Source organism: Puntigrus tetrazona, chromosome 18, assembly GCF_018831695.1.
Source record: "Puntigrus tetrazona isolate hp1 chromosome 18, ASM1883169v1, whole genome shotgun sequence".
In the NCBI taxonomy this organism is placed as follows: Eukaryota; Metazoa; Chordata; class Actinopteri; order Cypriniformes; family Cyprinidae; genus Puntigrus; species Puntigrus tetrazona.
Genome location: NC_056716.1, coordinates 25,533,750 through 25,547,243, shown reverse-complemented (window position 1 = coordinate 25,547,243; position 13,494 = coordinate 25,533,750). Strand labels below are relative to the sequence as shown.

Here is a 13,494-nt window from a genome sequence, read left to right as displayed (position 1 = left end):
GAACGTGTCAAGGTGGAAGTGTGGAATACTTGGCCGAGTTCCTCGCTGTATTGTTTGAGAGGCCTTGTGTTTTGTGTCTGCTTGTTTGCTACTCAAGCTTATTTCCCCTCTCTTGTCTTGCTTATCTGTCAGTCTGTCTGTATTTTTATTACTATGATTTTTCGGTGCACAATCTTTTGTGTGTGAGGGTCTCTCAGGAGCACAGGGGATTTTTTTTTTTTTCTGCAGGCTTTATTGTTTTCCGCTGCGCAGCTGTAGACCCACGGGGTGCCCCCTGCAGGTGTGAGAGTGTGTATGTAGGTATACGTGTGCGTGATTTCTAGCGTTCGCTCTCAAGAGTGTGTGCTTGCGTCGACTCTCCCCCCACCAGCAGGGCGCGCCGCTGCGCAGAGGTGATCATCAAGGGGTGCTGTGCTAAATGAAGACTAAAATTAAAAGCAGTGCACTGAGATGCCTGTGACTACGTGGGCACATCCCCGTGAGGGTGGCCCGACAGTGGGACACGACATCTTTTTGCCCCCAAACTAACAGCCTGGCTCAGAGGGGTTCTGTTATATTAATATGAATATAAACTCACTGAGCTGGATCGAGCTTCCCTTCTCATTTTCATCTGCATCCCCATCATTACAGGAACAAATCAAAATGGCGTCTTTTATGTGCTTGTACTGCCAAAGTGTCCTTATAAATATTTTTTGCTTTATTTGATAGATGCTGTAGAGACTGATAGGAACTTTTATGATGCACACCTGCATATTCACATATGGTGTATTCTGAACCTTAATGGAGTGCAATAAAGGGATAGTTCGCCCAGTAACGATTTTGTCTTTGTTTACAAGGTGTTGATAAGGTACGTTTAAAAACATAAGGTACATTTAAGGTCATTTAAAAATGTGAATTAAACTAAATATTTTATTTTCAGCATTTTTATGTATTCCTTCACTTTTAATCTTTAAACTTTTAAACTATTCTGACAAACTGAAAACAATAATATTATACTTAAACGAAATTTACATACTTAAAACCTCACTGTGGAGTCATGTAAACTGTTATTGTTGCAAAGGCAAAGTTTGTGTAACCTTTTTGTTGGAAAGAAAAAAAAAACTCAAATACTGTATAGGCATCAAATTGCCATAAAAGTAAATATTGCCAGTTTTTGTGTTTAGGTGAACTACGTGCAATATAACATCAGCACACATCATATTCTCTACTTATCAGCCTGTTTTGGTTCCCTCTGTTACAGTCTGTTTGCATTCCAACACCAGTCACACGATAAAAAGTCACAACGCACCACAGTTCTCAGCTCCACTCCTTCAGACCAGCCTTGTGTCATGACTGAGACAGGTCTTGGTGTGGGGCAGTGAAATCTGTAGTGCAGTATCTGTCTCCTCACAGGGGAAATGAGAGGTTTTACACCGGCTCTAACATTATGGAGTGTGTGCTTCCAGATGGGGTGTGAAAATATTACTGTTATTGCCAGGATTCTGTTTCTCTGGTAAGTCAGAGAGAGTCATTCACTACTGTATTTACCACAAATAGCCCTGTAGTGTGACAAATTACGCTACAAACATTTAATACAATCTGCCAATTAATATGAAGCCGAAAAAGCTGTATGTATAATAATCCAGGAAAAAAAATGATGGCGGGGGTTGCAAAAATAGAGTACTTTTATATAAATGTGAATAAGAATGTGCAATAGAAAGATCATTTATGTTTTAGAATGTAAAAAAATAAATAAATCAGCCAAGTGCAAACAGACCAATGCGATGCGACCGCATTACAGGTTGACAGAGCCTTGAGCCAATGAGAGAAGTATCTGAAGAGACGATCACTGCAACATGAAACTAATGATAATGCAGTATAAAAACCACACAGTAAATAAAAGTCTGCATGACCCGGTGCAGTCTGGAGCCGTTGGTTGTTTGATGAAATCAGGGCAGCGCTAATGAAATTCATTTTTCCCGTACACGCGGATTGCCGCCTCCGTGCTAAGGAAAATCGTTACGCGGTCTCTCCGCACAGAGACAAACGTCTACATTAAATAATCACACGGCTTCAATCAACAGGCAGGGAAAAATAAACCCACATTCCTCCAGGCTCACCGCCTCCTGGAGAACGGAGCTCTGATCGCATTCGCCTGCCTCACCAGTCGGATTAATTAAAACACTAGGCTTTTTCCACCCCTCCCATCTCAGTGTAATCAAGCTCTTTTGCAGCAAACCGCAACAGCTCGAAATCTTTATCGATTCCCTCACCTATGCTCAATGCCGCTTACATGCAAACGCAGGCGGCGAAGATTTGAAACGACACCAACATAATCTAAACCTAAATTAAAGATCAAGTCACAAAACCTCAAGGTGCCCTAACCACCTGAAGCATGCCTTAGGAAGCCTTCAGGTGTGTAAAATGAATGTTAAAGGTGTGTGTGTAGAGGTTTTTTTTAATTTGTGGGAGGAAAGTCTCTCATGATTGGTGCATATTCCTCTTGGGTTGCCAGTGGAGCAAAGTGACGGTACAGAAAATGACACAGGCAGTGTGCTCACGCAGTGGTGGGGCGCTCACAGGAAGGACACAAGAGAAAAGAGGAGAGGAGAGGAAAAGAGGGGAGCAGATGTTGCAAGTTTGAGGAGGTAAACTGATTGAGATGAGGTGTCACCTCAGCCTACTGGTGACTGTGAGAGCGAGAGAGGGGAGGGGGATGGAGCGGGAAAGGGTGAGAGGAAGGGAAAGTGGGGAGGGGGTTGTGGGAGGCTAGGTGAGGTATGATCACACCTCGGCAAAAAGGTAGGACGACTGAAACTGGGAACCTTGTGTATCCACGAGCAAGGAGGATGTTGCAAAAAAAAAAAGCTAGAGGTTGACAGAATGTGTTTGTGTGTGCATGTAAGCTTTTATCAGATGTGTCAATCAAATATAAGAGCAGGGATGTGTGGGTAGGAATGCACAGGGACTTCCACACATCAACTACATTCAACGTATATGCAACGACCACACTCACACACAAGGCTGCTTTTGGCAGAGAAGAAAGCATGAATATGCATAGTGAAAGCACTGATGAAACACGGGAGGTGGAGAGATCAAATTCGTGCGATTTCCACAGCTGCCAAACTGTGAGGAAAAAGCACAAAGCTAAATTGTTCTATTTAACACGGCAGGAGAAGAACATGTAGCCTACTAAATGTTCACTCAATTAGTGAGTTCAAGTCAAATAATCAGCAACAATTAAATATATGTCACAGAGTCCATTTGCTGTCAAAATTTAGCTATTTCAGTAATTGTTTGATATTGACGTGACATATCAGAAACCACACATAATATAAATGAGGCTGTCTACAAAATGACGGATTCCTAAATTGCAGCATACAGTTATAAGAAAGGACCATTCGTGACTTAACATGAATTACAGTGAATTTTATTGCTTGAATTTCTAAAATATTTTTTGAAATGCATTTGTGCATAAATAACATGGTTAAATTGATTTCAACTACATTGTTTTAGAAAATGAAGTTGTTGTACTTTTAAGACTACATACAGCCAAGTAAAAATACTATTACTATCATAATAATAATCATAATAATAATCATAATAATAATAATTATTACAATAATAATAATAATAATAATAATAATAATATTATTATTATTATTATTATTATTATTATTATTATATCACTGTCGTTATTATTATTATCTGGACCTTCGTCACTCCAAATGTTATAAAAGTGGTCACAGAGCTGCATAATGCAAGTATACCTGTTGTATACACAAAATAAAAAAAGAAAAAAAAAGCACTGTGCATGCTTGTAAATTCCAGCATAAAAGATGGGCTAAAATATCAAAGTCTTATAATAGCCTCACTAGTCATATATCAAAGCTGACAGATAGTGTAGCTATTTAATGATTGCTTCGTAATCTCAAAAAGAAAGAGGAAGACAGAGTGCAAAAGCGCTAAATCTAGAACTCCTTTGTGATCTCGCTTCAATTTTCTGGCGCCTAACGCGGAGTCTGATAAAGGTTAATACACGACTCCCTTTTCATTATTCAAAGACGTCATCAATCTTTGAAGAGGGGTGGAAAAAATAATAAAATAACAACGGCACTTAAAATAATCTGCCTCAATTCCATAATTAATCTCCTCCAGCTTTTCTGACAATTATGATGTTAATTAACCCAAAATTCCCTTCATGGCGATGGGGAGAGACATACGATCCGCCTTGCCGTCTCACACGCAGCTTTTATCTCTAGCATCAGTATCTTCAGAGAGGAAAAGTGAGAGAGGATGGAGGGATGAAAGAAGAGAGCACTCAGCGTGGTCCAAATTGGATTGTGTTGGTCTGAGATTGGGCAGGTTGGATGCAGTTAGGTTGTGATTGAATGGTGAAGGGTCAGGTGAGATGGGAAAGAGGGATAGGTGGATGGATAGAAACGGGGTGGGAGGTTAAAGTCAGGGCGGTTAATATGGGAATAATTGGGAGCTAAGCACTTGCATGCTCATTATATGAAGGAGAAAATGAACATGGAACCAAAGGGCCCTTGAATTAAACACAAAATTCCTCCCACCTAAAATAAGGACAGACAAAAAAAAGTGTAGTGCGCGAACACACACACACAAGTCTATGTGGTTAAGCACAATGGCCTTTCTAAAGACAGATGCAGCATGCTCACAAGGACTCTAAGAATATATCAGGCGGCTCCGCTCTAGTATTGGCTGTCAGGTCTGGAGAAGGCCGGGAAGTTGCTGAGGCTCAGAGCATTGCGCCGTTTGTTCTGTGAAATTACTCACAGGCCCAGCTCGTTAATCTACACTACAGTGTGCTGCAGCAGCAATTATTACTTAAAGAATAACAACACCAAGGGAGGAGGCATATAAAACAACTACAGAGGAACTGTTCAGTTAAGCTCATACACTGCAGCCAGGGCCACTAGCCAAAGAAACAAGAAACACGGGATGGAAAATATCATCCACCAGGAGCCAATCATTAACAAGTCCCACCCAGCACTATATGGCAATGCTAGCATTTGAGGAAACGCATTCCTGTATCATAAGCCGTAGAGCGCTTTATTAGTCCACCTAACGTATCATAACAAGAATTCCAGCATCGATAAATAACACCCTCTCCACATACACAAGTAGTTGCTCTATCTGCAACAAATAGCAAAACGCATGTAATTGTCCACGACAGGCTACAGGAATGAAATGAAGGGGAATAAAAGAGATCCTAATTGTTTGTTGCCCTTTGCTGAAGGAGCAAGACCTGCAGTCCTGGTCTCGGCTGCATGGTGAAGAGTTAACAGAGCAATCAGACCTGCAGCCGAGGCCTCAGCTGCGTAGTCAAGTGTTAAACAATGGAACAGCTGTTGAGAGCGATGTCTGCACTTCCAGAAATAGAGCTGTTCATTTCACCTGTCTGTCTCACACCTGTGTGCAGGGAGTGAGAGAGTGCTGGGGCAAGACTAAGGCAGCAAAAAAGGGTAGGAAAGCAGGAGGAGCGACTGGCAAGCAGCCAAACACACACACACGTAAATACACACGCGCACTTGCAAAGGAAACTATGGGGTTGACTTACCGATCATATGATTGGCAACATGGATCTGGATCTCTCGTTCTGTCTCAAAGGTCATTTGGCATTTGATGCACTGATAGGTCTTCTTCTACAAAGAAAGGTACAGGATTGGAATTCACATTGAACAGGCCTTTTTCTTTTTTAATTCTCCACACAGTTGCAAACACCAGACCTATCCTATGCTGCAACGAGAGGGGAAAAGGCAGAGATTCTCCTATCTGTTACACTGAGCTGAGACAAAAGCACAGGTAAAGATTGAGCGTCCCTGGAAGTTCACTGTCAATATCTAGTCAAGCGAACAGGCTGTACAATAGCCCAGCAGGATGAGGCTGCTGAACCCTCTGGGGCCAGTAGTAATGTAGCCATGAATTCACACATCTCTCTTTGACTCTGAACACTTTGGGAACACAGGGAACTTATACACTAAAAATACTGCCAGAAAATGGTTGCTGGCAATGTCTCCCCTTTTCAAAAGAAATTGCATAAAATTCTTCTTTGAACTGCCAAAAGAAAAGGGATAATAGGAAAAGAAACACAAAAAGAGAAAAGGTAGAGAAAGAACACAAATTTGAGAACTAGAGGAAAACCTCAAATGACCTAAAAAATACCCTAAGCAAATACAAAACCATTTTGTGATAAAACATTTCTGTCAAACGGCCCAATGCTTGTTGACAATGGCTAAGAGTCATCTTTGATCTTCTGTTTTCATACTGAACTATCAAGTACATTTTAATACTCTTTCAGACAAAAGTACATATAACTGAGAAAGTATTATTAGGTTATCGTGAGTGTGAGGCTTTGACACTTACTTTAGGGACAGGTGAAGCATCAGTAACCTTCTTAGCTCCACTGGTCTCAGGGCTCATCTCAGGATGGTCCACCTGAACGTGGCTTTCCAGGTCTTCCAGGGTTTCAAATTTAACAGCACACTCTGGGCAGCGCAGTCCAGTGGTGCCCTTCTCCCCAGCCTCTTGTGGAGTGACAACAACAGTTGGGGACTGGCCATTTGTACCCCGACTCATGCAACCAGCACAAAGACCGTAAGGTAGGCCGTTCACATCTATCTTGACCAGTTCTTGCTTATTCTTGAAGTCTTTGAGACACAGAGCACATTTATAGAGTTTGTGGGCCTGTAGCTGGCCATTGGGAGATGATGAGGCTGATCCTCCCCCTCCACCACTGACCCCAGAAGATGAGAGCTTCTGCATGTGAAAAGTTCCATGAATCTTCAGTTCGAGCGTTGAAGTGACTGTTTGCATGCAAACTACACAGCGGAAGCCTGTGAGGGAGTTCCTCAGGTCAGGGTGCATCTGGCAGTGCTCAATGAACTCTTCCTCACTCTGCAGGGGCATCTTACAGATACGGCAGGTGCCTGTGTCCAGGCTCTTGCTGTGGGTGACCTTGTGCTCAGTGAGAGTAAGCAGTGAAGGGAAGCGTTCACCACAGATGGGACACATGTAGTGTTTTGCTGGACCACGGTGTGTCTGAGCATGTTCCCTCAAGCCATTCTCAGAAAAGAAGGTCCGTGAGCAAACATTGCACTTGTGGTTACCCTTGATGAAGTCGGCCTTCTTTTTTCTTGAGCCTGCATCATCCTCACCAGGCCTGATATTGTGATCTCGAAGGCGGTGATTTTGAAGCAGAGACTCCATGGTGTAGGCCGCACCACAGATGTCGCAGGCATACATTGGCTCTGAGGCATCAAGCTCCTCTTCTCCACCGCTAGCTTCATGGCTGTTCACTGTTTCCTGATTTCCTCCTTTTAATAGCATGTTCTGCAAATCTGCTTGCTCAGCAGCTGCAGTTGATCCTGCTGTGGAACGCTTAGAGCTTTGAGTCACCCCATTGGGCGTTCCATTTTGGCTTCCTCCATTTCCATTGCCATTTCCTCCATCAAAAATGCAATGTTTCTCTCTGAGATGTCTTTCCAAAAGGACAATGGCATGGAAGGCCTTCCCACAGAGCCGACAGTTATACTTTTTACTGTGAGTAGTGATGTGACACTGGAGCTCTACTTCTGTGCCAAAGGTCTCCCCACAGAATATGCATTTGCGTGCTTTTCCAGTTGTCCCAGTACTGGTAGGGTGACCCAAATGACTGTGCTTCACATGTAACTGCAGGTCACTTTCTTTGCGGAAGTCCCAAGCACAGGCCGTACAGCGATACATTTTCTTCTCATTGCTGTGCTTAACAGCCAGGTGAACTTGTATGGACACCTTTGAATCAAAGACCTCCTGACACAGTGTGCAGTGGTACAGCACAAAGGTATGCATGTCTAGCAAGTGCTTTTGCAGATCGTCTACAGAAGAGAACTGTTTGTCACAGCTCTCACAGACATACTGGGTGGAAGTGGTGGTGTAGTGAATAGTCAAGTGCTGAAGCAGTGCCTCCTGAGAATCAAAGTCTTCTTTGTTGCACTGTGGGCAGGACTGCCTCCTCAGTAACAGTTCCAGGTGGGATTTGAGATGGGCCTGGAAGCCCTCAAAGCTGGTGAATCGAAGGTCACACTGATTGCAGGGATAGTCTCCATTAGCCACTGCTGGAGTGCTGTCACCGGTTACCCTATGGCGTTTGGGAGAGGATATTTCGACGTCAGATGAGGCTGGGCTCAAGTCTGCTACTTTGACTTTGCGCTTGTTGTTGGCAAGGGGGATGTTCTTGTGATTCTCTTTAATGTGTTTAGTGAGTTTGAGGAGGGAACCGAAGATGGGAGAGTTGGTGCAGTAAGGGCAAGAATACACTTCCATGAAGGACTGTGAGGGCTGCAAGACTGGGGACTCCATCTTGGTCACACCTCCCCCACTGCTGCAGTGGGTCTGCTGGATGTGCTCAGTGAGTGAAGACTCTGTAAGGAAACCCATGGAGCACTGGTTGCAGAAGAAAGCATGGTTGCCCTCCAACGTGGTGGATCCTGCAACAACACTACTACCAGATAAGCAGTGAGAAACGCGAATGTGTTCTTGCAGGCTGTTGATGTCTGCAAACATGTCAGGACAGTAGTTGCAATGAAAGGCCGAAACATTACTGAACTGCAGAAGTGGAAAGTTTGATGCAGAGCTCCCACTGGATCTGTGTGCTTTGCGCACATGTTCATTAAGGTTATAGAGAGTAGGCAGGGTTTCCAGACATAACTGGCAAGTGTGGTTCTGTTGAGGTTTGTCTGCATGGATAGTCTTCAGATGAATCTCCAGGACAGCCAGGCTGTTGAAATCTCTCTTGGAGCAATATGGACAACTGTAGGTCACTTTGCCAGACCAGCTTCCATCGTCATGATCAGAAGAAGGTGCAAGCTTTCGTCTGCCCTGTCCAGGCTTAAGGGTGGAGTCTGGGGTTGATCCTCTCTCAAGGGAGGCACTGGAATCAGGGGTAGCGCTGCTCATTGATGCCACACTTCCCAAGACTGGATCAGGACTGGCACTGTGGTTGCTGGAGTCTGGCTGCCGGTGGCTGTCAAGATGGCAATAGACTTCCTCTACAGATGGAAACTGCTCAGCGCACATGGGGCACTTGTGTTTCTTGTTGGCATGCGTTCTGTCAATATGAGTGAGTAGAGTGCCTTCATCACTGAAGATTTCAGGGCAGTGGATGCATTGAAGCTCTGCACGGTCTGAGAGCTGGGGATGCTGAGTCAGCACGTGTTTCTCAAGTTCATCTGTCTGACTGAACGTCTCCTCGCAGTAATCGCACATGTACAGGTCCTGGTCCTGGTCAGCTACATCACTGCTGGATCCATCTCGCTTACCCTGGTCTTTCTTTGCCAGGTGTTCCTTGTTCTTCCGATGAGCTTGCATATGGCTCTGGAGAGAGGAGGTGGAAGAGAAGCCACGTTTGCAAATGCTGCACTTGAATGGTTTGCTGGAACTGTGTGTCTTGAGATGGATCTTGAGATGATCGCTGCGAGAAAATGCTGCCTCGCACTCCTGGCAACTGTACTTCTTGTCACCAGTGTGCAGCTTGACGTGACGATCACGGCTGCGCTTGTGTTTGAACAAACGACTGCAGAAGGTGCATTTGAAGGGCAGCTTGTCACTGTGGATCTGCTCGTGGCGCTTCAGGTAGCTGAGGCGACTGAAGGACTTGTCGCAGAACTGGCAGGGATAAGGCAGGCCAGAGCCCCCTTCTTCCTCCCCTGTGCCCATGCCCATATCGCAGCAGCCATCCCCTAGCATCTGTGACGGCGATGCCACGTCTTTGCTAGAGGGAGAGGACGCCACCCAGGAGAGCCCCGGGTCATCATCACCATCTGCAATGCAAAACACAGACAGAATTAAAATGTTAAAGAGGCAGAGAAAATATCAAAATAGAAGCAAAGAACTAAAGACAGCAAACCCCAAAGGAGTAGAGAAATAAGGACAAAGATGTATTTTTTTATCCTCTTATCCTCCCTCAGCAAACAAGCTCATGCCCATATCCCCCAGATTTGGATCTGCTTTATCATATTTTCATTATGGTCACCAGATTGAAAAGCTTCTCAAAAGTGATTAGAGCACATTCAGAAAGAAAGGCCCTCTTACTGGACAACCCATACAAAAATCATAGCCCTGGATTATTTATGTTTTTTCGCTGTTTGTGCAAACACACGGCCAGTCTAGATTAATGCAGGCATACATTATACAAAAATATACAAAGCGGGTTGCTCTTAATTCTGTCCTGCTTTGTGCAATCTGATGGGGCCTGACACAGTCCACACGTCATCTATTTAGCATCTCAACTAGCAGACTCCGAAGGAAAGCAAGGGAGAGAGCTCATGACTTATTGAGCAGGGATGCTGCGAGCACAAAGTCCCACTGCGGCTCAGACAAACACAGAATTTTCTATCAGTGCACTGTTTGTTTGCTTTATTTTCTCTAAGTTGTATGTTCACTCTTAATGCGTTGAAAAAGCCTCTGGTATAACAGATCCCCAAAAAAATTTATGTTTACAGAGGATAACGCTCCACATCCCCTAAAAGCTCCATCCGCACTCACAAGCCAAATGTAACAATGGCCTCCTATGCTCAGTATTCTAATTAGAAATAAAAAACCCACTGAAACAGAGTCACAATCTACGACCAAAAGCAATGGGAAAAGGGAAAAGGAAAAAAAAAGAACAAAGAAAGTGCATCACCTCAGCGTGTATTGTATAAACTAATAACTTCAACTCCATATGGCAGTTGTAGGATTTTACTTCCGCCCACTACTCTCCCATTACACAAAGGTGAGCACAGCAGAATTTGTAGAAAATAAATTCAAGTGATGAATCGATCCACTTTAAAATGTAGGTGCTGTGCAGAACAAATAAATCTCCACGGGGGTTTGTGGGTAGAAATTTGTAAAACCATGAATTATGAATTTAGCTCTAAGCGAGAAATGAATTCAGAGCTGGAGTAAAGAAAAAGTTAAAAATAGAGATATCAGTGAAGAAGTAAAATAAGGGAAGGAAGTGTGACATCAGGAAAACACTCAAAGAGGTCATTTTATCAAAAGGGAACCTTTTCCAGGTTAAAGTAATTCAGATTTAGATTTTTTTTTTAATTCACTTTTTGAAAGTATGACGTCACTGTAAGCATTTAGCCTTATGTCTTTTTAATACATAAAACAAATAATGTGCAGTCTTTTAATTAATAGATCAACTAAAATAAAAAACTAGAAAGAATACAGACAAAACAACAACAGCATACACAGAATGTCTAATAAAAATTAAAGTACCCATGTTTGTGCCCATGTGTACCCTCTTCTGTACACCATTTTTTGTTTTATTCTCACTCACTTTCTCAAATTACATTTAGCGTAAGACATCCCAGCCCAACTCTCACACACCTCCTCTGCAACTTTCCCCTCCTCCTTCAAGTACAGTGCCCTCCCCCTGTTCAGTTCTCATGCTTTTGTGTCCGTGTCAGTATAAGAGCCATCCCAACACAACCTAAAACCCTTGCAACACGGGAGAGAAAGTGTTGAAGTGGACCAATGAAAGAGCCCAGATGAAAAGCCCATAAGGGATTTAACCGTGGTGAATTCTTTGGCTGCACAATGAGACCGTGGCCCCTGACAGGCCATTCTCTGATCCAGCCACTGTGGAGGTGAGAGGGGGCGGGTATGGTGGCGACGGTGGGGGTGCCGACTGACAGGTAGGCTGTCCTGCTGAGACACAGACATGTACCACAGTGCAAGAGATACAAAGAAACACTTGCTTGAGTTCAGAGCCAGAAAAAAAGGAGGAAAAAAAAGAGGCAGAGTAGAGGAAAAGAATGGAGCCCAAAAGAAAAAAAAAAACCTCCTGGCACATGTGGTCATTCTGGCGAATTATAAATCTATTAATGCTAATGCAATCCCTCTGACTGCGACAGAATGTGAGAAATCACTTTTGAGAAAGAGGGAGATTATAGTCATTAAATAGCTTTAATCCTCAGAAGTGTGGCTGTCGGAAAATGGAAGATCACATGGCTTTTAGGGGGCTTTTGTCATCTGTCCGCCGGGGGACTTGGCAAGAGCACTAAACAGGGTAAGAAATTTCAATGAAAAGTTAAATTAGAAAAGAAACAGAAAGAAAAAAGTGAGGGGGGAGAGAGAGAGAGAAAAGAACTGGCGACTGGAATGGGTGCAAATACATGGGGCTCCTTCCACGCTCCTGTTCTTTTCCACATTTACAGGCTTGACCGACCTTCCCTTTCTTTTCAGATTTTCTCAGTATCTGACAGTTTGTTTCTCACTTGTTCCACATTCCATCCCCAAACTTTCTTTCATGTTGTGACTCATTACCGAATTAACAGGCTGCTCTGGTGGTTGCCCCTGGCGCTGGCCTTCTCTTTGCCAGCCTGTCCCATGTGGAGGGGTGGAGCACAGGATGGAAGGGTGTAGCGAGGGAGGGAAGAATGGGAAGACAGGACTGGCAGAAGGACACATTCTGATGTCCAGGGATGGGCCTGCCACCCTGCCTCGAACGGGGCCTGGTAATTGGGACCGTGATAACAGAAACACATGGTGATGGCGGCAGCCACACCAGCACCTAATCTGCAGATAATTCTAGGAGGTTCAAGAGCAGACCCCCCCACCCTGCACAGACCCCCATGCCTCCACCGGACCGGGCTGGGCTAAAACCACATTGGGCCAGTTAATGGGCTAGCCAAAGCGCTGGCATGCGGGGCCGGAAGCGTGGTGGAAGACGGTAATGAAGACGTGCTCGGTCTGATGTCTGTCCTCTCTCCTCTTTATCAGACACAAGGACAGATAGAGGAGGGGGGGGTAGGAGCCAGATAGAGAAGGGGGGAAAAAAAGAGATCCCCTCCATCTCTCCCAACACCAGAGCTGTGGATTTTGTGAATGCCCCTACCGACACGAGCCAAACGTCAGAGCCAAAACAGGCTAGTGTGTTCATTAGCGCTTGGAGGCATATACAGCAGACCCACACTTATGACATACAGCACTGCTGTTCCCCTTCTGGAACAACACACTATCCAAAAACAATACAGCCGTTCCACAATGATTAACACACTGAAATTTATGCTACATGAGAGACAAGGTTAAATATGCCCACTTCGACAACAACCACACCAAAACTAAAGCAGTTTCACATTCATTCCAACATATTCTATTCAAACTTGACAAATGAAAGCAAATGTTCTTGATTTGGCCTGATTAATCTCATCGCCCATCTAGGTTAGATGCCATTACTAACATCTCACTTTGTCATGAAATGCTTTTAAGTATTTTGATTCAGAAATACCCAGGAATTTTCACCATCTAAATGTTGTGTATTATTGCTGGAGAAGCTTAATATTTTTGTTTTATTTCAGAACTACACCCAAAACCTATTCTAAAGTATGAGAATTATGTTATCAGTGACCGCAAACGTCAACATGCTAATGCTGCTAGCCTAAAGCTATGCTAATTATAATAGTAATGGACCTTAGTAAGGGTAAATGGCATATTAAATTTGACACAAAACTGAGGCTAGAC

At 43.9% G+C, this 13,494-nt stretch overlaps 1 protein-coding gene across 3 annotated transcripts in view; it reads right to left on the bottom strand.

Moving 5' to 3' along the window:
- znf423 (zinc finger protein 423) overlaps positions 1-13,494 on the bottom strand; it is a 141,055-nt gene that overhangs the window by 64,885 nt on the left and 62,676 nt on the right. For all 3 annotated transcript variants that reach the window (XM_043264895.1, XM_043264896.1, XM_043264897.1), the window contains 2 exons: positions 6,370-9,803; positions 5,564-5,648 (listed from right to left, as the gene is read on the bottom strand). In XM_043264895.1, coding sequence (XP_043120830.1) covers positions 5,564-5,648; positions 6,370-9,803 — 3,519 coding nt within the window. The remainder of the gene's footprint in view (positions 1-5,563; positions 5,649-6,369; positions 9,804-13,494) is intronic.